A 20,768-nucleotide genomic window follows, 5' to 3' on the forward strand; every position below is an offset into this window, starting at 1 on the left:
TCAGATTGCCAAAATCATTTCCCGTGAAAAAAGACCACTTGATTTGCGAGGCCTGGTGAAAAAAGTAAAAATTCATTCTTTGTTTTGGAAGGTGCTATTGGCGCACCAAAATGTATTCGGGAGGAGTGTTATCAAGCTATCAGCACTGCAATGCTTACTGTTGAAATAAACTCAAAAGGCTCGGATGGGATGGAGTGCACATATGCTCCTTCATGGGAGTACGACAACTAACAAAAGGAAAAAACAGAAAAATTGAAGCCGACCATCTGACTGAAAATTAAGGATTATTGCTTCTCATATTGGGATGTGGACTCTGATCTCAATAAAACACATATAAATATAACAAATCAGATATTCTACAGTTCTTTCATGCTTCATTTTCTTTCTACACAGAAAATAGAGCATCAAGAAAGATCAGAAATAACGCGTTCACACTTGTCTTCCAATATCTTCACAGCTTCAGTAAAGAGCACTTCAGGAGGTAATACCCCAGTTGATTCAATGGTAACTGTGTGAGAGAGGGAGAGAGGGAGAGAGGGAGTTAGAATTCTCAAAACATTAATAGAAACAAATAGTGCTATATTGAAACTTCCTCCTACATAAACCCTACAGGACTCTTCAATTATTATCTACCTGATGTAAGCATTGATGTCGAAGAAATCTAGTACGGTCTTAACTGACAATGATCCCAATTTCTGACTTCTAGAGATTCATCATATACCACCATGTTTAGATAATGTTTTTTCTTTTTGGATAGGAACTATGCACATATAATCTACAACTCAAATATAGACGTATCCGCATTTTAGACCTTGTGTAAAAATCAAAGACCTGCTCAGAATTTTCAAGTACTGGGTTTACAACTGTTGGCCAAACAATTATTATCTAATTAGTGCAGAATCAACCATCAAAAAACTAAAGTCTTTGAGACCAGATGATTAATTGAAAAAAACAATTAGGCCAGTACAAAGGATCTGGTTGACTGAAAATTACTATCCAATTAATGAAGTCAAGGATTTACAAATCAAAACATTGAAACTGAAATGTTTACAGTTTTGCCACGAGGATTAAAGCTACAGTTTTAGAACACTGTCAATAAAGAGAAACCAAAGGAATTTGGTAATTCCAGCTTTGATTAAAGAAAGAAATTACTTACAAATGAAATGATCCTTAACACGCCGTATTGACACAGAATTCTCCCATTCCTTCCCTTCTCTGATGCACTCCCTACACAGTGTGCAAGCTCGTGGTCTGGCTACAGTAGCCCTTTTTCTACCTGCCAAACAGTCAAATTATCAATCAAGCACTCCAGAAAATGAAAAAAAATAAAAAGCAAAATAATATGTATTTCTAAGCAAGTGCAAATATAACAAGTAATAGTTTTTATACTCCAAATATTGGGACAAACCCACATCATTGTATCATTTTTTGGACAAATTCTTTGCTATCAGTCTAGACTGTCTAGTATCTAAAACAATAAATAACACAAAAGGAAAATCATCTAACCATGGCCAATATCTTCAATATCAAACACTTTAACTGGGCATGTTGCCACAAGTTTCTCAGCCAGCTGATCTTCAACATCTTGCAATAGTACAACCTAAAATAAAAAAGAACCAGAATTTTTAAGATGACTTCTGAATAATCTTCACATTGTTAGAGGCAAAACTGAATACCACATTCCCTTACCTCAGGAAGCATCCTATACCAAGCAGGGGCAACTGGGGACCATTTTGCATGTGTTTTACCCATGCCCTTAACAGCATGTGCTTCCAGTTCAATTTCCTAAGAAGTGGTAAACTTAATGTCACTTTAAAAATAAATGCAAAAGAACACGAAACATTCTCTCACTACTAGAAAGAATAACTATTGAAATTGACAAGATAATAGTTGGCCATAATGCAAAAGGCTGAAGTAGACTTTTTGGCCTCCCCTCATAACTCACCCAATCTCCACCTATGCTAATGAGATACTATCAGGACTTATTATTTGACCTGGTAAATCTCCACCAAATAAGATATTACCCAAAGACCATTTATTTCAAAAGAGAAAGTGATATGAGAACAGTATAATGAAGAAGTGATATTATTTCTGAATAACTTATAGTTACATTTTAGTCAAACAATAATTGGAGTCAATTGCTCCAGCTATCAATACTTGCGCTGTGCTGAAATAATATCAGCTGATCATTAAAATTATACTGTTCTCATATCACTTGCTCTTTTGAAATAACTTACAGTTGCATTTTAGACAATTAATAATTGGAGTCAATTGCTCCAGTTATCAATACTTGAATCTGTGCTTATGTTGCAGAGACGAAAGTGTTAACTATGCTTTTTGAGCAATGAACAGAGCTATACAAAATAATGAAAGGGTTACCTGACCAGGGCCCAGTTTAGCAATTATAATATCTCCACTAGTGGGGCCGATTGGATTGCTGGAAAATTCTGGCAGGGCATCCTGGCTGCAACTAAATGATGTGTAGGTTTTTGGTTTTGAGGATGAATGCGACTTTGAATCTTCTGATTCCAAAGGAAACTCACTCCCATTTGGCAACCAAACCAATTCATTTGACTTTACTGCATAATACATTGCAAAATCATCAAGAAGAAAATTCCCACCAACGGTCATGAAGGAGTGGCTTATAAACTTAATGATATTATAATTATTTTTACAGTAACCGATATAGAACAAGAACTATACCTGTAAGACGTTGCCCGTCTCGTTCACAGCGAACATGGAGCTTAAAAACAATGGTGTTCCTTTCATTTGCCGTAGTACCCGTATTAATATCTAAAATGTAAAATATGAAAGTGAAAAACCTCAGTAACCCAAAAACATAAGAGATAATATAAAACAGATATTATGATATTATATAAAGAAATATCAAGCCAAAGAACCTGCATATTCAAACAATCTTGGGTCAGCCTTGATCGGAATGAGACCCAACCTGTGGGCAAGCACTTCATCTTGGATTACTGATGTATTGTTTGCAATAAGAACTTTTTCAATAGCCATGGTGGGAACCTACACTTGAATCAATTAAAAAAATTTAGGATCATCATTGATTATATATGCTTCCAACTCAAATGCAAATCTCAAAAGCACACCTAGCATTCATCGTAGAGATAGTACAAAACTACAAACTAAGAGAAGTAGATATAAATTTTCATATAATCGTTCATATCAAAACGGGAGAAAAAATTGAATAGCAAAGAACTTCTCCCTCCCTTACACAAACTAAACTTCCATATACACATCAGAATGATGTATGCAATATCAACCTTTGCAAAGCATAATTCTTATCAAGCATATTCACAAATTTTAATATCTTAATAAAGAAATTCAAACCTCAGCTATGAGAATTCTCCGGAAGGCATTGGCAATTGCTGGGTCAATGCCAATCATATCAAATTCCATTTCATCCTCTGTAAGACGAATCACTTCAACTCTAAAGTTATCTCTGAAGCTATCCAATGGATTATTAACGACTCCCATTGATGCATAAGCACCAGAATATTGTGATGTATCAGTCTGCAAACAACAAGAAAAAAAAAATTCCATCAATCCATCTCCTCACTGCCATAATGAGAATAATGAAAGAGAGTTTAACTAAAATTTTAGATATGCAGGTTTATGCTACTTAAGCAAATTGCTGATTTTAAGCATGAATAGTAATATCCAGCTACAAATACGTGCATACACATCTATGCATAAACATGAATCGAGTTATGTTTTCTTGTGACCAATTGGAGAAATAAAATCCCCCAAAAACAATTAAAACAAACATGAGCATCAATCAAGCCAGCCCACCAAAAAAAAAAAATCAACTTTTTCGTTTTCTAAAAAATTGATAAACAAATTAAAATAAACTGAAAACATAAACTGAAAAATAAAAAAATATTGTACATGAATGGGAGCATCAGCCTTGCAGTCGACACGTGTCCTCTGGAAGTCAAGGTGTGGAGGTAGTTTCCCCATTGGAACATCTGAGAGCTTCTTTATAAACTCCAACGATCCCGTGGATTTCTCTTTCACAGACTCTGCTCCTTCAGACTCTGAATTTGACGACGTATCTTCATTATCAGACGACATCGTTTCCTCTTTCACTTCTTAACCAACTATCTTCGTCACTGCCAATCTCTCTCACCCACACACTGTTATTGATTTTAAAGTTAGGGTTTCTGACTTTCTGGGTTTAGTGGAAGAGAGTGACAGTTGCAAAATTGGGGTTTAGGGTTTAGCGGAGAGAGATAAAGAAGAGGAAAATGGGCCTGTCTTAATTAACTGTGGGCCAAACGCAGTGATGACTGTGAACGTGGCCCAGTTCTGATAGTAGGATCCAGGTTCAAGTGTTCAACTAGTGCACAAGGCTTTGATTGGGAGATGGGTTATGTGCTATTGCTTAGTTTGTAAGGCCTTCCACTATGCCACCTGAAAATGTGACCCAAAACTTATTTTGGGTCACAAATGGCTCACACTTAAGCACTATGGGCCGGAAAATGTGACCCAAAGAGGGAGTAACCCAAAGTGTAACTTAAATCTGGATCTCAGTGTGAGCCAAAATGGCTGTGACCCAATTGCAAAAGTGGCCCACCCACGTGAGGAGTGAGAGTGTGCTACAGCTGAAAATTTGGTGGGCCCCGCCTGCAACAGTTGTCAGGCACTTGCTTTGGTGTGACGCATGCGATGGTGATGGGTGATCACCAACGGTCCAGATTAAATGACCGTTGGTGATCTGAGGCTGCCATTTTTTGTCCTTTTTTTTTTTAAAGTGGCCGGTTTGAAATTAAAGGGCCTAGTTTAATGGACCGTTGATAATCAATGGTCCAGATCGCCCAAGCTTTAAAAAAAAAAATCATTAAAAAATCATTTAAAATTGAAATAATAACTGAAAAATTGCCAAAAAATTTCAAAAAAATTCATAAAAATTTCTCAAACCCTCCAACAGCTATATTCTCAAATAGGTCTATATATATTATACAACACTCATAGTTTTTCATCACAAACTACAATCTTTGTTTACCAAATTTGCACAATTTTTTTTTTCTCTTTGTCATGGCTCCTAGAGGAAATATTTGGGAGGTAGCTAAAGATGAAGCCCTAGTGATGACATACCTATAGAATTTTTTTTTTAATTCTAAATATATTCAATATTGACTTTATTTTAAATATCTCATTAAAATAAGACCAATATAATAATTTTTATTATAATTTAAATTTTAAATTTTAAATTAAACATCACTTAATCAATATTAGCTATATTTTAAATACGTATAAAACACTGTGACCCAAAATGGGTCACAGTATCATTGCAGTGAGAATTGGGTCACAACACTATTTGTGACCCAAAATGGGTTTTGGGTCACAAAAAATGGGTCTTACCATAGTGGAAGGCCTAAGAGCATGTACAATGACATGGCTAAATGCTATACTATATGCTAAATATAGCACAATTGATAAAAAAGCTCACTATAATGGCATAGTTAAATTTAGCATTTGATATGCTATTGCTAAATTTTTCACTATATATAACAGAAAATTTAGTAATTGTTATTGAGGAACTAAAGAAAAGAGTAGATCTACCATTTGAAAAGTATGGATAAATAAAAAATAAAAAACCAAGTGAAAGAAAGTAATTGGTTGAAAAAGTGTTGGGTCCCACGAGGAGAAAGAGATGAAATGATATTCATATGAATGTAAAAAGTTGCAGCAAAAGGCATGAGGATGGGCAGCTGTCAAGCATGTCATGGGTTGATTGGCCATGTATTCAAATTTTACAATTCCTAAATTTGACTTTGACATGAAAAATAGTAAAATATTAATTTGGGTATTAAAATAATAATATTTAAATATATTTAATATTGGGCTCAAATTAAAAATCTCATTAAAATATCTACAATGATATAATTATTAAAATAATTTAACATATTTAATTTAATTTATAATTATATATATTAAAAATATAAACAATTAACATATAACTATAGCTTTCGTGCCATTGGAGCAAAAAATACAAAAGTTATTGCTAAATGTTAAAAGTCATGCTAAATATAGCATATAGCATAGCATATAGCATATAGCAAAGCATATAGCATATACCATATAGCATATAGCAAAAAGCCATTGTACATGCTCTAAATGAATCGGCTATATACAGCTTTTTTTTTTTTTTTTTTTTAAGGTCTGTTGACTTTAAGTACTAAATTGTAATATTTTTTCATTTGAATTACTAAAATGGTTAAATCATGTCACTTTGAATATTAAATTTCAGTTTAAGTACTAATTTAAATGAGATTTTGTACTAATTTAAATAAGTACCAATAGCTTTTGTGTCATTGGAGCAAAAAACACAAAAGCTATTGCTAAATGCTAAAAGCTAAAAGTCATGCTAAATATAGCATATAGCATAACATATAGCATATAGCAAAAAGCCATTGTACATGCTCTAAATGAATCGGCTATATACAGTTTTTTTTTTTTAAAGGTCTGTTGACTTTAAGTACTAAATTGCAATATTTTTTCATTTGAATTACTAAAATGATTATATCATTTTATTTTGGATACTAAATTTCAGTTTAAGTACTAATTTAAAAAACATAGTTATACCGAGCTGTGACTGTCTAATAGTCATAACTTTTTTATTGATTTGTTATTTTTTCAATATTTGCAAGGTTTAAACTTTAATATTTAGTCTTTGGGTTATAGGACTTCATCTCCTAAACCTAAATCAAAAGCATTAAATTCTTATAAATTTTGAATTTTTATGAATTTGAAACAGTTACAACTGTATAGCAAACAAATTTGTGACTTAATCCAAAATGTCTTACTCTAGATTAGTATCTAAACTAAAAAAAATTAATATATTGCTGTTTTATTGAAAAACTATTGATATTTAGTATTTAATCATAATTTTTTATTTTTTTAATTCTTTTAAATCTTTAATTCAATAATATTGAGAGAGTTGAGTTTCGAACCTGTGACTTGAGGTGTAAGGCTAAATATGTTGGCCAATTAAAGTACAAAGCCTACAAGTCTTTACAATATACTAGTTCTTTACTTCTTTAGCACGCACTCACGTCCGTCAATTGATTTTTTACATACAAATTGAATGATTCACATAATAAAAAAATTAAGTGAATAGTTAATAAGTGTGAGTACGTAAATTCTTTTATAGAGGTTACTTACAACATCTCTTTATTTTTGGCCAATTACTTACAACATCTCTAAATCACTATAACCATTACTTATATTGAAATATATCGGATGTTTTCTTTAATTACTAAATTTGAAGAAACCGAACTATCTCCAGTGTACCAAAAAAGAAGAAACCGGACTATCCTTATGTTGGAATTTCCCAAACTCACCCATCAAAAGATATTTGTGGAGGCAGAGAGGATATAGAACCTCTTTTAACTTTAAGATACAAATTAGCAAATTATTTTATTTTTCATCAGAACGCATTATGAAAAATTGAAATTATCACAATCCACAGCAAAGCAGGAGCATCTCCAACCACCAACAAGTAAGACAAATCATTTTATCATTGACATGGTATCTTATCCCAAGTCCCAGTAATCATCTTCACCAGCACTTCTAAGAGCAGTTGATTAATTGCCATTCCATTCCCCAATGAAGTTGAAATCCTGTCCTTCCCTGCATTGTCTTTGTCACAAAGGTTAAAGTTTTGACAGATGAGAAGTCAGTAATCACTGCTAATCTGCTACTCAGAGTACCCAGTAGCAGCAATAATCAACCCAAATGGCCAATTCCAAAATTTGGGTCATGTAACAGAAACCCACTTGTTCATAGGTGTGTATCATGCTGACATGGGCACTGAGCCACCAAGATAGGAAATCCCAAGTGACAGTACGTCCATTATTTCATGCTTGAAAAGATAATGATCAGTAGGATGGGCCTGCATGTATAATTTATGCCTCTCCATCTTTCACTAGCTAGCATGTTCATTTATTTGTTTTTTATTTATTATTACTTGCAAGTTGGGCACAACATGATAAAGATGAGAACTGAAATAAATGAGCCCAGATTAGGTGGGTGGGATGCTTGACTTTGATTTCTTATGGTAGTGGAATTTAACATGGACAACTAGTGCAATAATAATAATGTATGGCCAGCTGAAATTAAAGAATGCCCTTAATTCTACGAGTTCCTTAATCGACTAATAAAAGCGACTTTTAGAATTATTGTGGGGTGTTGGCCGGCTCGTGAATCTGTATTTTCTACATTATTTTAAGGAATATTCTATCTACTAAACTAATTAAGGTTTTGCTCTCCCTTCTTTGTTTCTTTCTAAAATCATAGTATTAAATATTGATCATAGAAATATATTACAAAAAATATTTTAATTAAAAATCATAATTTTAAGTTCAATTCATGTTTTTGTGAGTGTGCCACACTGCCACCCGTGAGTTTAACTCCTAATGAAGTATTTGAATCCTAGTTTACATGGTTATGGCTTTTGACTAATCTTCATGACAGCAGAGTTTAGGGTAAAAAAACTCATTTCTTCAAAAAGAAACTACCAGCATTGCTTTATTTGTAAAAGCACAACAAAGCTTGTGTACGTGTACTGCAGAAACAGGACAAAAAATAAGTAGCATACTTCGTGTACTTGCAACATTTCTTTGTCTAGTGTTGATGATGATGTTGACCGTTCGTAGGATCACCATCGAAAATTCCAGTACGGTAAATAAACACATTTTTAACTCTTAAATCTTGATGAATTCACTTTTTTATTATTAGATATAGATTTTTTCAATGCTAATATGTTTATATGTTAAATGGTATTCTTCATAGCAGATTGGTGAAGATGAAGCTGTACATTTAATTAGTTTGGCTTACTTTGCAGATTGAGGTTTTGGTCTTCTGTAATTGAATAATTCATTTTATTTCATGTGGCACATATAATAATCTATAATTCTAGGTTTTGCAGATTTGAGCTATTGAATGTGAACATGCCTTAAACTAAAACAGGTGGCACATATAATAATCTATAATTCTAGATATGCCTTTTGGTAGTCATCTCTCATGCAGTCATGGCCGGGTAAGAAATCATTTGAATAGAGTCACTCTCACAACTCAGATCTTCATTTGAATAGAGTCACACTCACAACTCAGATCTCTACTCTACCAGTGCCAGCTTCCAAAGAAGTTGACTAATTAATGGACCGAACGCATGCATCATCACTTGATATGGAAGTCATAACAGCTTTTAATTAGTCCCATAATTTCATATTTTCAACTGCCCACTGATTTTAATCAATTAGCTGTCAACCCCGAAAATTGGAATCCATATCCACTAATCCACCACACATTGTTAACAAAGAAGGTCCAGAGTATCATATTTTTCATGTATGTTTTTTTTTTTTTTTCTTACCGTTTTTCATATTTTTCGTGTTTTTTTTTTTTTTCCCTTTGGGGCCAATAAGCAGTCTAGGGTCCCGTTTGGGATTGTTGTGGAGGACCCAAAAGTTGCGATGGATGACAATTCTCAATCACCCACAACAGTTTTAGTGTTTGGTAAAAAAAATAAAAAAGTGTTTTGTCCCACAATTCTCAACTCCCCACATAAAAAATAGAAAGCAAGTTTGTAGGTGCTTTTGAAAGCTGCAGTGAATCACATCAACAATGAAAATTTTATTTTACCCATAATACTCTCATTTTAGTAATTATAAATAGCCACGGCAGTTTTACATTACAATTTACCAAACACCTTCATACTGCTTTTTATACTCACAGCACTTTTGAAAATATAGTTTACCAAACACTCAACTGCTTTACTTCATAGCTGACTTTACTTCATAGCTGCTTTACTTTAAAGCTGTTTTTTCTCACAACAATCCCAAACTAAGCCTAGATTCACTTTCCTCTAATTTGCCTCATCTTGTTTACATATAGTAGTAATAGTCTAGATTATTTTTTACCCAAGAACATGTATTAGAATTCTTGGAAGATTTAAAATGTACAAATTACTCGCACAAATTACTGCATAGCCAAATTTAGATGGTTGTAAGTCTTTGACCCTTGGCCAAAAAAAAAAAGTCGTTGACCCTTACAGCATGACACCACAGCAATTAGCCAAAAAAACCGGTTTCTTGAAAAAGAAACTACCTGCATTGCTTTATACCTGTAAAAAAGCACAGTCGGTTTCACTGCAAGCTTGTGTACACCGCATAAACAAAACAAAAAAACTAACTATCATGTGATTATAAAATAGTGGTCTGTGTTGCAGCATTTGGTGGGTTTGGCTGGCATTCTTTGTCTGAGGAGAGAGAGAGAGATGCCGGGTTATATCGAGGATGGAGGCCCCGAAACAAAGTTGCCTGGTTAGTCTTCTTAGCCAGTAGTACTTGGTTTTCTGTGTTGTATATGCTTATGGTAATGTAAGATTGGATGAAATGTGTTTGTATGTGTATACAGACATACAAACATATATGCATATATATGCTTTGTGTATGTTAAAAGTTGTATGTGTTTGTCCAATTATATTCATGAAGTCTTCTTATATGAAGAAATGCAAATTTAGCAAGTTTAAATGGGGTCAAATGACACTGCCTAAGATCCAGCAATATTTAGCATTTTGATCTGCAATGTTGTCAATGTGTTGGTGCAGTGGATGATGAAGTAAATGATTGCCCAATTGAGCAAGTTAGGCTGACGGTTCCAACCACCGATGACTCTTCACAGCCAACCTTGACATTTCGTACATGGGTTCTTGGGATATTATCATGCTCCGTTCTGGCCTTTGTCAACCAATTTTTCGGGTACCGCCAAAATCAGCTGTATATTTCTTCAGTCTCGGCACAAATCGTCGTCCTCCCTCTCGGGAAGTTGATGGCTGCAACTCTCCCAACGAAACAATTCCACGTCCCATTTACAAAATGGTCGTTTTCATTGAATCCGGGGCCTTTCAACCTGAAAGAGCATGTGTTAATCACCATATTCGCCAACTCGGGGTCAAACAGCGTTTATGCAGTTAACATTATCACAATTGTTATGGCTTTCTACCGCAGGAAACTGCATCCTGCAGCAGCCTTTTTGTTAGCACAAACCACTCAGGTAAATTTGGACCCCAACGGTTAACTAACTATATATAATCAGTGTTACTTTATGGTGGGAAATTCATGTTCAGTGTATGCGTATGAAATTCTCAGATGCTTGGGTATGGGTGGGCTGGGCTATTCAGAAAATACCTTGTTGACTCCCCTTATATGTGGTGGCCTGCAAATCTGGTTCAAGTCTCTCTATTCAGGTACTTTTCCATCCATTTTCCCATCTGTCATATTGAATCCATTTAGCCACCTAAAATTGAATACCTTTCTTTTTTTGTTTAATATAATTTAAGATTCTGTGTATTACTCTATAATTCTGAACAAATTTATGATTTGAACTGCAGGGCATTGCATGAAAAGGAAAAGAGACCAAAGGGAGGCCGTACTAGGCTGCAGTTCTTCTTCATGGTTTTCATATGCAGCTTTGCTTACTACATTGTTCCAAGTTATCTTTTCCCCTCTATATCTGCTTTCTCCTTTGTTTGTTGGATATGGAAGGACTCCATCACTGCCCAACAGATTGGTTCTGGCGTCCATGGCCTTGGCATTGGTTCCTTTGGCTTTGATTGGTCCACTATTGCTGGCTTCTTAGGCAGCCCATTAGCCACACCAGGATTTGCAACTATTAACATCTTAATTGGTTTTGTCTTGATTCTCTACATTGTTACCCCCATTGCTTATTGGACCAATGCATATGATGCTAGGAAGTTTCCAATAATTTCCTCACACACTTTCGACTCCACTGGCCAGACCTATAACATTTCTCGAGTTCTGGATCAGAAAAATTTCGGTATTGATATGGAAGGGTATAACAGTTACAGTAAACTCTATCTCAGTACCTTCTTTGCCTTCACTTATGGGTTGAGCTTTGCTACTCTGACGGCTACTATTTCGCATGTTGCACTCTTCCATGGAAAGTAAGTTTTTCCAACAACACTTCAACTTCAACATGCAATGCAATGTTTCTTTAGAGCTAATAACCTTTTCATTGGTTTTTTTCCTTTATGTGACATGCATGAACAGAGAAATCTGGACAATGTGGAAAAAGACAACTAGTACAGCGAAAGATCAGCTTGGTGACATCCACACAAGATTAATGAAGAAGAACTATGCAGCAGTCCCTCAGTGGTGGTTCCACACCATCCTTGTTTTAATGGTTGGTTCTGCCATCTTTGCTTGTGAAGGTTTCGGCAAACAGCTCCAACTTCCATGGTGGGGAGTTTTAATGGCTTGTGGCATTGCACTTTTTTTCACCTTACCCATTGGCATCATTCAAGCCACAACAAATATGGTATGGTCATCCCCAGATACAATGTTCTGCATAATTAGTTGCAAATTTTGTCCAAAAAGAGTCATATTAAGTTGCGGTTTCTCATTTAATTGTACTTATTGTGCAGCAACCAGGGCTTAACGTGATTACAGAGCTAGTTATTGGGTACATCTACCCAGGGAAACCTCTTGCTAATGTGGCTTTCAAGACCTATGGCTATATCAGCATGTCACAAGCACTCATGTTTCTTGGTGACTTCAAATTAGGCCACTATATGAAGATCCCTCCCAAGTCCATGTTTGTTGTGCAGGTAAATAAATCAATAATAGGCTTAATAGCGAAATTTACTTTTATTGTTGTTCATATATTTCTGATATATATGATGACTAATTAAATGTTATATGTTTTCCCTTTTTGCATCTTTCAGTTAGTTGGAACAGTAGTTGCTTCAAGTGTCTACTTTGGCACATCTTGGTGGCTTCTCTCAACTATAGACAACATCTGTGATCCATCAAAGTTGCCAGAGGGAAGTCCATGGACATGCCCTGGTGATGATGTGTTCTACAATGCTTCAATCATATGGGGAGTGATAGGCCCAAAAAGAATGTTCACTAACCTGGGAGTCTACCCAGAATTGAACTGGTTCTTCATCATTGGCTTGCTTGCACCTGTTCCTGTTTGGCTGCTGTCTCTCAAATTCCCCAACAAAAGGTGGATTAAGCTCATAAATATGCCTATCATTCTTGGAGCAACAGGGTCCATGCCACCAGCTAGAGCTGTGAACTACTTGACATGGTTAGCAGTTGGAATTTTCTTTAACTTCTATGTTTATAGAAAGTACAAGGGGTGGTGGGCTAGGCATAACTATATTCTATCAGCTGCTTTGGATGCTGGTGTGGCCTTTATGGCAGTTCTTCTATATTTCACCCTTCAATCCAAGGACATAATGGGCCCAAGATGGTGGGGTCTGGACAATGATGACCATTGTCCATTGGCTAAGTGTCCCACAGCACCTGGGGTAGTGGCCAAAGGCTGTCCAGTTCTTTGAGATGCTTCAAAACCCTCCTAGCTAGAATGTATGCCCATGTAATTCTCCAGTTATTCTAGTCTTGATGATGATGGGAACTGATCATCATGGCTTATTATCAAGATGAAGCTACTGTATAGTTGGTTTGAATTACTTTGCAGATTTTGATTTCACTCTTCTGTGAATAAATAATTTTTCTTAATTATTTTCACAATTTGAAGCTAATGAATCAGAACCTGCTTTAAAACTCTCTGTAACCCAAAAACTGGCACTAATTTGTTGCTGTGGTGAACCGTGAATCTAAGAATCTGTTTCACAAAAGAAAACAAAATATTATACGTCATATTTTTCAATTAGTTTTAATTTGTTTGGAGGACGAAAGTGGAAGATTTGAAAAAACAAATAGACGGGGTTTCTTGAGCAAATAGGGGTACACTTTCTTTTTGGTCTTAGCAAATGGGGGTATCTCGAGCAAATTGGGGTGTCTCGAGTAAATTGGGGTACACATAGAAACATACATAAAATGATAATTGATTAGGTGGATGTGGATGCTTGACTTTGAGTTTTTCTTACTAGCGACATCTAACATGGATTGTCCAATAATTTGGTAACGGGCCAATATTAACCCACCAAAACATTAAAAACTAAAAGCCTTTCATGGGCTATTCAGTCTTTAACAAATTCCATACAAAGATATTAAAATTTATATGCAAATTTTGTTCCCATTCTACAACCATAAACCCTAATTGATATCCTTACATCTCAAAAAATTCTCACAAACTAGAAATCAATGGCAATGAGGTTAAATGTGCATCTATCTGATTAATTCTCACAAACAAAAAACTTAATTACATCACCTGAAATCCAAAATTAATGAGACAGGTGGCTGAGTTAAGTATGACGCTATTTGCAATAATACTCGAGTAGAAAATAAGGATTAATTGCCACGTTACATACTTACATATATAATGTAGCCAAATTTAGATGGTTGTCTTTGACCATTACTGCATTACACCAGAGTTTAGGCCACATGCACCAGACTATAGGCAAAAAATCCGGTTTCTTGAAACAGTGTTGCTATTCGGACCACAATTTCTCATCTAGCTCTTTGCTGTCCATGTCTCTAATAGATAGAGATAAGACCCACTTACTTATACATAAGTGAGTCTCACTTCTATAATATAGATACCCTAAAGTGATCAGTAAGTGTGTTCCAAATAATTTTATTCCCTAGCTTCCTGAAAAAGAAACCGAGTAGATCATGTATCACTGCGAGCTTGTGCACAGCAGAAACTAAACAAGAAACAACTAGCCATTAACAGAGAGACAGAGAGAGAGAGAGAGAGGATGACAGTCCACGTCGAGAATGGAGACCCAGATCAAGCAAAGTTGCCTCAATCAAGCATCGACGTTGTTGGTAAGTCCCCCTAGCTTGCCGTAGTGCTCCTTAGATCTCAATGGATTTCTATGATGAAATGTGTGCATGCTATTTTTCCTGTTGTATATATGATGAAATGTGTGCAATGTGTATGATATGTAGAAATGATTTAGTTATAATATATTTTATATTGTCAAACTGTGAATGAAGTGTTGTTAACATGTATGGTGTTGTCAATTTGTTCATGAAGCATGTGATGAAGTGAATGATTCCCCAATTGAGCAAGTCAGGCTAACAGTTCCTCCCACCGATGACCCTACACAGCCAACCTTGACATTCCGTACATGGGTTCTTGGGCTATTATCTTGCACCCTTCTTGCTTTCCTCAACCAGTTTTTCGGGTACCGCCAAAATCAGCTATATGTTTCTTCAATCTCGGCGCAAATTCTCGTCCTCCCTCTTGGGAAGTTAATGGCTGCAACCCTTCCAACAAAACGATTCAGAGTCCCGTTTTGTAAATGGTCGTTTTCATTGAATCCGGGGCCTTTCAACATGAAAGAACATGCGTTAATCACCATATTTGCCAACTCGGGATCAAACAGCGTTTATGCTGTTAATATTATCACAATTGTCAAGGCTTTCTACCACAGGAATCTGCATATTGCAGCAGCCTTCTTGTTAGCACAAACCACTCAGGTTAAGTTTTTTTTTTTTTTTTTTTTCTCTAATAAAACTATTTGTACCATATTTTTTGTATCAGGTTAGTACGTATCACATTTGTAATAGAGGTGGGTCTCATCTTGGTTAGAAATGTGATAACAATATGGTAAAAAAACTGTGATAAATGTAGCATTACTCTATGTATCAATGTCGCGAAATTCATGTTTTGCATGTGAATGAATTTTTCAGTTGCTTGGATATGGATGGGCAGGGTTATTCAGAAAATACCTTGTTGACTCCCCTTATATGTGGTGGCCTGGAAATCTGGTTCAGGTCTCTCTATTCAGGTGCTTTTCCATCCCCTTTCCCATTTGTCATATTGAATCAATCTAGCCACTTAAAATTCAATAGCTTTCTTCTCCAAGTATCTTTTTTTCTTAGTGAACAAGTTTATGATTTGAACTTGCGCAGGGCATTGCATGAGAAGGAGAAGAGACCCAAGGGAGGCCGTACTAGGCTGCAGTTCTTCTCCATGGTTTTCACATGCAGCTTTGCTTACTACATTATTCCAGGCTATTTCTTCCCCTCCATAACTGCTCTCTCCTTTGTTTGTTGGATATCAAAGGACTCCATCACCGCACAACAGATTGGTTCTGGCCTCAGTGGCCTTGGCATTGGCTCGATTGCCCTCGATTGGTCCACTATTGCTGCCTTCTTAACCAGTCCATTAGCCTATCCCGGATATGCAATTGTCAACATGTTCGTTGGTTTTATCTTGATTTTCTACATTGTCAACCCCATTGCTTATTGGTCCAATGCATATGATGCTAAGAAGTTTCCATTTTTCTCCTCTCATACTTTTGACTCCACTGGTCAGACCTATAACCTTTCCCGAGTTCTGGATCAGAAAACGTTCGACATTGATATGGAGGGGTATAATAGTTATAGTAAGCTCTATCTCTGTGTCTACTTTGCCTTCAATTATGGGTGGAGCTTTGCCACTCTAATGGCTACCATTACACATGTTGCACTCTTCCATGGAAAGTAAGCTTTTAATTTGGACATGAGTACTTTTACTTTAAACTCTACATTAGTATTTCCTTAGAGCTAATTTCATTGTTTCTTCCCTTCATGTGACATGCATGATCGAATAGAGAAGTCTGGACAATGTGGAAGAAGACAACTAGTACAGTGAAAGATCAGCTCAGTGACATCCACACAAGACTAATGAAGAACTATGCACCAGTACCTCAATGGTGGTTCCACATCATGCTTGTTTTAATGGTTGGCCTTTCCATCTATAATTGTGAAGGTTTCGAAAAACAGCTCCAACTTCCATGGTGGGGAGTTTTACTAGCTTGTGGCATTGCACTAGCTTTCACCTTACCCATCGGCATTATCTATGCCACAACAAACCTGGTATGGTCATCCCCAGAAAACATTAAATATGCAACTCTATGACCAGGTTCTGCATAATTTGTTGCAAATTTGGTCCTAAAGACTCATAAGTTTCGATTTCTCATTTAATTGTATTTAATCTGCAGCAACCCGGGCTTAACGTGATTACAGAGCTAATTATTGGGTATCTCTACCCAGGGAGGCCTCTTGCTAATGTGACTTTCAAGACCTATGGCTATATCAGCATGTCACAAGCAATCATGTTTCTACAAGACTTCAAATTGGGTCACTATATGAAGGTCCCTCCTGTAGATATGTTTATTGTGCAGGTAATTATAATGATAACATCAACATTTGTTTTCATTGTTGTTCATATTTCTGGTGTAATTGCTGATATGTGCTTTTTTACCTTTTTGTATCTTCAGTTAGCTGGAACACTGGCTGCTACAAGTGCCTACTTTGGCACATCTTGGTGGCTTCTCAGCACTGTTGAGAACATCTGTGATCCATCAAAGTTGCCAGATGGAAGTCCATGGACATGTCCTGGTGATGATGTGTTCTACAATGCTTCAATCATATGGGGAGTCATAGGCCCACTCAGAATGTTCACTAACCATGGAATCTACCCAGGGATGAACTGGTTCTTCCTCATCGGCTTACTTTCACCAATTCCGGGTTGGCTGCTGTCTCGGAAATTCCCCAACCAAAAGTGGATTAAGCTCATAAACATGCCTACCATCCTTGGAGCAACAGCTTACATGCCACCAGCTAGAGCTGTAAACTATATATCATGGTTTGTTGTTGGATTTGTGTTTAACACCCATGTATACAGAAAGTATAAGGGGTGGTGGTCTAGGCATAACTATATCCTATCAGCTGCTTTGGATGCTGGTGTGGCCTTTACGGCAGTTATTCTATATTTTACCCTTCAATCTAGAAATATTATGGGTCCAACGTGGTGGGGTCTGGCAAATTATGACCATTGTCCATTGGCTAAGTGCCCCACAGCTCCAGGGATTGTAGCCAAAGGGTGTCCAGTTCTTTGAGATGCTTCAAAACCCTTCAAGTGTTTATTACTTTATTCTCATGTAGTTTTGCAAATCATAGTCCAGTTCTTCTAGTCGCTAGAATCTAGTGTTTTTTTAACGGTGATGATGATGCGTCATGGCAGATTGGTATAGATGAAGCTGTACAGTTAATAAGTTTGAATTACTTTAGTTAAATAATTCATTTATTTTTCATAATTTGAAGCTAGTGTATGCAACCACGCTTTAAAACTGAGATAAGCAGCATATAATCTACAATTCAATGTCTTTGAAAAAGATGTTAGTTGACATGTATAATGTTATTCAATAGCTAGTACCTGCTACCAGTAATCCCTGCAGGAACAAGAACCATCTTTGAAACTATGGAACCTGTTCCGGTCACGCACAACTATCTCCCTATCAACAATTGCTGATATAAGTTTCAAAGCAGCATGACAGTCCTCACAAACCCGAAGATTCTTCATAATTCGAATTGGTGTTCCAGCTTTCGTGTTCATCAACCCGAAAACCAGTGCTAATTTCTCACTATGGCGATAGAGAAATTTTTCCTTCTGATCCTCTTCTATGTCTAGCAGAACAACTGAAGTGTGAGGCACATAACCCTTCAGCTTCATTTTTTCAAGTAGTTTCTCCCACATTTGTATGATCTCCTGAGCTTGAGGATGGGTTTCATCCCCAGCAACAAACTCATGAACCACTCCATCTACTGTGATTGAACTCCACCCAGGTGTCTTCTTCACCCCTCGATCTCTCATTAGTTTTCTCACTCTCGCTGTGTCTTCCCACTGTTGTGCTTCTGCATAAATGTTTGACAAAACCACATAGTATCCATCATTAAGTGGATCCAACTCAGAAAGGTGCTTTATTGCTTCTTCAGCCAGTTCAATATTTCTGTGAACTTTGCATCCACCAAGGAGAGCTCCCCATACAACACTATTAGGCTTGATAGGCATATTCATGATAAACTCATGGGCCTCTTGAAGGAGCCCTGCCCGACTCAAAAGATCAACCATACAACCATAATGCTCAATTCTAGGAATTATACCATAATCTTTAGTCATGCTGGTGAAGAATTTACGACCCTCATCTACAAACCCCATGTGACTACAAGCATGCAAGAGTCCAATGAAGGTAATATCATTCGGATCCATGCCTGCCTGAATCATCTTAGAGAAAAGTCTCAAAGCTTCCTCAGCTTGTCCATGCATGGCAAGCCCTGCAATCATAGCTGACCATGACACAACCGTTCGTTCTTTCATCCCATCAAAAACTGCACAGGCATCCTCCAAGCATCCACATTTGACATACATCTCGATCAAAGTGTTAGAAACGCGAACATTTCTGCTAAACCCACTTTGGTTTGAGTACTCATGAATTCTCCTACCCAAATCCAAGTCACCCAAATCAGCACAGGCTGCAAGAACAGCCACTACTGTCACCTCATTTGGCTTCACACCGGCCTCTTCCATCTCCAAAAATAGACTAATAGCCTCCTTAGGCTTCCCACATTGGACAAACCCCGCAATCATTAACGTCCATGACCTCACGCTTCTATGGGGCATCCGCAAAAACAAATCATATGCTCCCTTAATATCACACCTCTTTACCAACTGGGTTATCATTATATTCCACGTTACAACATCTCGCTGCGACATTTTCTCAAACAGCAACCCAGCATCACGCACTTCCCCACACAAGGCATACAAATTCAAAATCATATTCATCAAAAACAAATTCGACCGAAACCCAAGTTTCTCCACATACCCATGTAAAACTCTGCCATTGAAAACATTCAACAAACGCGTGCACGCCTTTAGAACAAAAGACAGAGTAAAACTATCAGGAAAAACATGAAAACACCGCAACTGATAAAAAAGCATAATTGCATCAATGGGATTGTTTCCTTCCGCGAAGGCTTTCAAGCACGAATTCCACGCTACAATCTCGGGCTTCTCCATGTGTTTGAAAATTTTTTGGGCGTAAGAGAAACTGGGAGTGAGGGAGCAAGCGAAGGCGATTCGAGTGAGAGGGAGGGAAGTGAGAGGAGTGTTGGTTTTGATGAGGTGGGCATGGAGTTGTTTGAGCTCAAATGGGGAGCTGAAGCTGTGAAGAAGGTGGGTTGTGAGGTTCTGTGAAATGGGTGTCTGAGTGTGGTTAAGAGGAAGCTGGAGGGAAGTGAGAGCAGAAAGCATTTCAATTCATCAAGGGAGAAAAAACAGTTTTTTCAGTTGTAAAGCTTCGGCCTTCGCATTTATATAAGGTTGGCGTAACATTGATGTTCAAAACAACGCTTATATGGCTTTATCTAACATTCCATAAATTAAGTAATGACATTGAAACCCATTAGTAAAAATGTAAAATGACTCCTGAAAGTTGGAAAACTTACCATGCTTGCATAGATAAAAGACCATTATATCCTTTTTACATGTGCCAAAATAGGATGGAGATGAACGTATACTTATCTTTCACTATGCAAAAAGGGATAAGGGATTAAGTATTCTTAGACCACAAAACCCATATAGGTATCAATTTGAAGTTATGTACTTATGGTTGGTTCCATCATTGAAATACTATTGAACTCAAACCTCACATTCTACTTGACGAATGCAACTGATTTATAGTCTCACAACATAATATTATCAAATAATAAGTAAGCGTAACATTATCAACCCACCAAAGTCATTAAATACCAAGATTTTCACAGACTATTGACTATTTAATGGATTAAAAATTTGATACAAAGAAAAGAAAAGTTTAGATGCAAAAATGAATTGACAATTTGTTCTGATTCTACGACCATAAACTTCAATTGAAATGCTCTGAAGAACAAACTGAAACTTTTCAGTGTCAAACTTTAAAGTATGAGGAGATAACTGATAACCAGTTTTTACATCTCAAAATATTGACAAGAAACCAA

General features: G+C 36.5%; 3 protein-coding genes and 1 pseudogene across 5 annotated transcripts; 2 read left to right on the forward strand and 2 right to left on the reverse strand.

Annotated features, from left to right (window-relative positions):
• Positions 1–250: 250 nt before the first annotated feature.
• Positions 251–4,219, reverse strand: LOC147296151 (uncharacterized). The gene is made up of 9 exons (XM_086230118.1): positions 3,910–4,219; positions 3,352–3,534; positions 2,901–3,027; positions 2,704–2,793; positions 2,380–2,579; positions 1,690–1,785; positions 1,507–1,600; positions 1,157–1,276; positions 251–508 (listed from the first exon to the last, which is right to left on the reverse strand). The coding sequence occupies exons 1-9, from the start codon at positions 4,093–4,095 to the stop codon at positions 405–407; spliced, it is 1,200 nt and encodes a 399-aa protein (XP_086086244.1). The 5' UTR covers positions 4,096–4,219; the 3' UTR covers positions 251–404.
• Positions 4,220–10,205: 5,986 nt separating this feature from the next.
• Positions 10,206–13,571, forward strand: LOC147296152 (oligopeptide transporter 1-like). Its single transcript, XM_086238925.1, has 7 exons — positions 10,206–10,346; positions 10,634–11,079; positions 11,175–11,272; positions 11,417–11,989; positions 12,096–12,363; positions 12,470–12,652; positions 12,770–13,571. The coding sequence occupies exons 1-7, from the start codon at positions 10,301–10,303 to the stop codon at positions 13,388–13,390; spliced, it is 2,235 nt and encodes a 744-aa protein (XP_086095051.1). The 5' UTR covers positions 10,206–10,300; the 3' UTR covers positions 13,391–13,571.
• A 952-nt stretch (positions 13,572–14,523) lies between these two features.
• Positions 14,524–20,095, reverse strand: LOC147296153 (pentatricopeptide repeat-containing protein At5g66520 pseudogene; annotated as a pseudogene). Of its 2 annotated transcripts, none has more exons than XR_015119869.1 (2): positions 18,169–20,095; positions 14,524–14,607 (listed from the first exon to the last, which is right to left on the reverse strand). The product of XR_015119869.1 is annotated as a pentatricopeptide repeat-containing protein At5g66520 pseudogene, transcript variant X1 (transcript). The 2 variants fall into 2 exon arrangements; XR_015119870.1 differs by lacking the exon at positions 14,524–14,607 and adding an exon at positions 17,880–17,992.
• LOC147296154 (oligopeptide transporter 1-like) lies at positions 14,717–17,851 on the forward strand. The gene is made up of 7 exons (XM_086256897.1): positions 14,717–14,786; positions 14,998–15,443; positions 15,657–15,754; positions 15,879–16,451; positions 16,562–16,826; positions 16,952–17,134; positions 17,231–17,851. The coding sequence occupies exons 1-7, from the start codon at positions 14,717–14,719 to the stop codon at positions 17,849–17,851; spliced, it is 2,256 nt and encodes a 751-aa protein (XP_086113023.1).
• Positions 20,096–20,768: the final 673 nt, after the last annotated feature.

The sequence above is a fragment of the Dryas octopetala genome, chromosome 1, assembly GCF_963921425.1.
Source record: "Dryas octopetala chromosome 1, drDryOcto1.1, whole genome shotgun sequence".
NCBI classification, from domain to species: domain Eukaryota; kingdom Viridiplantae; phylum Streptophyta; class Magnoliopsida; order Rosales; family Rosaceae; genus Dryas; species Dryas octopetala.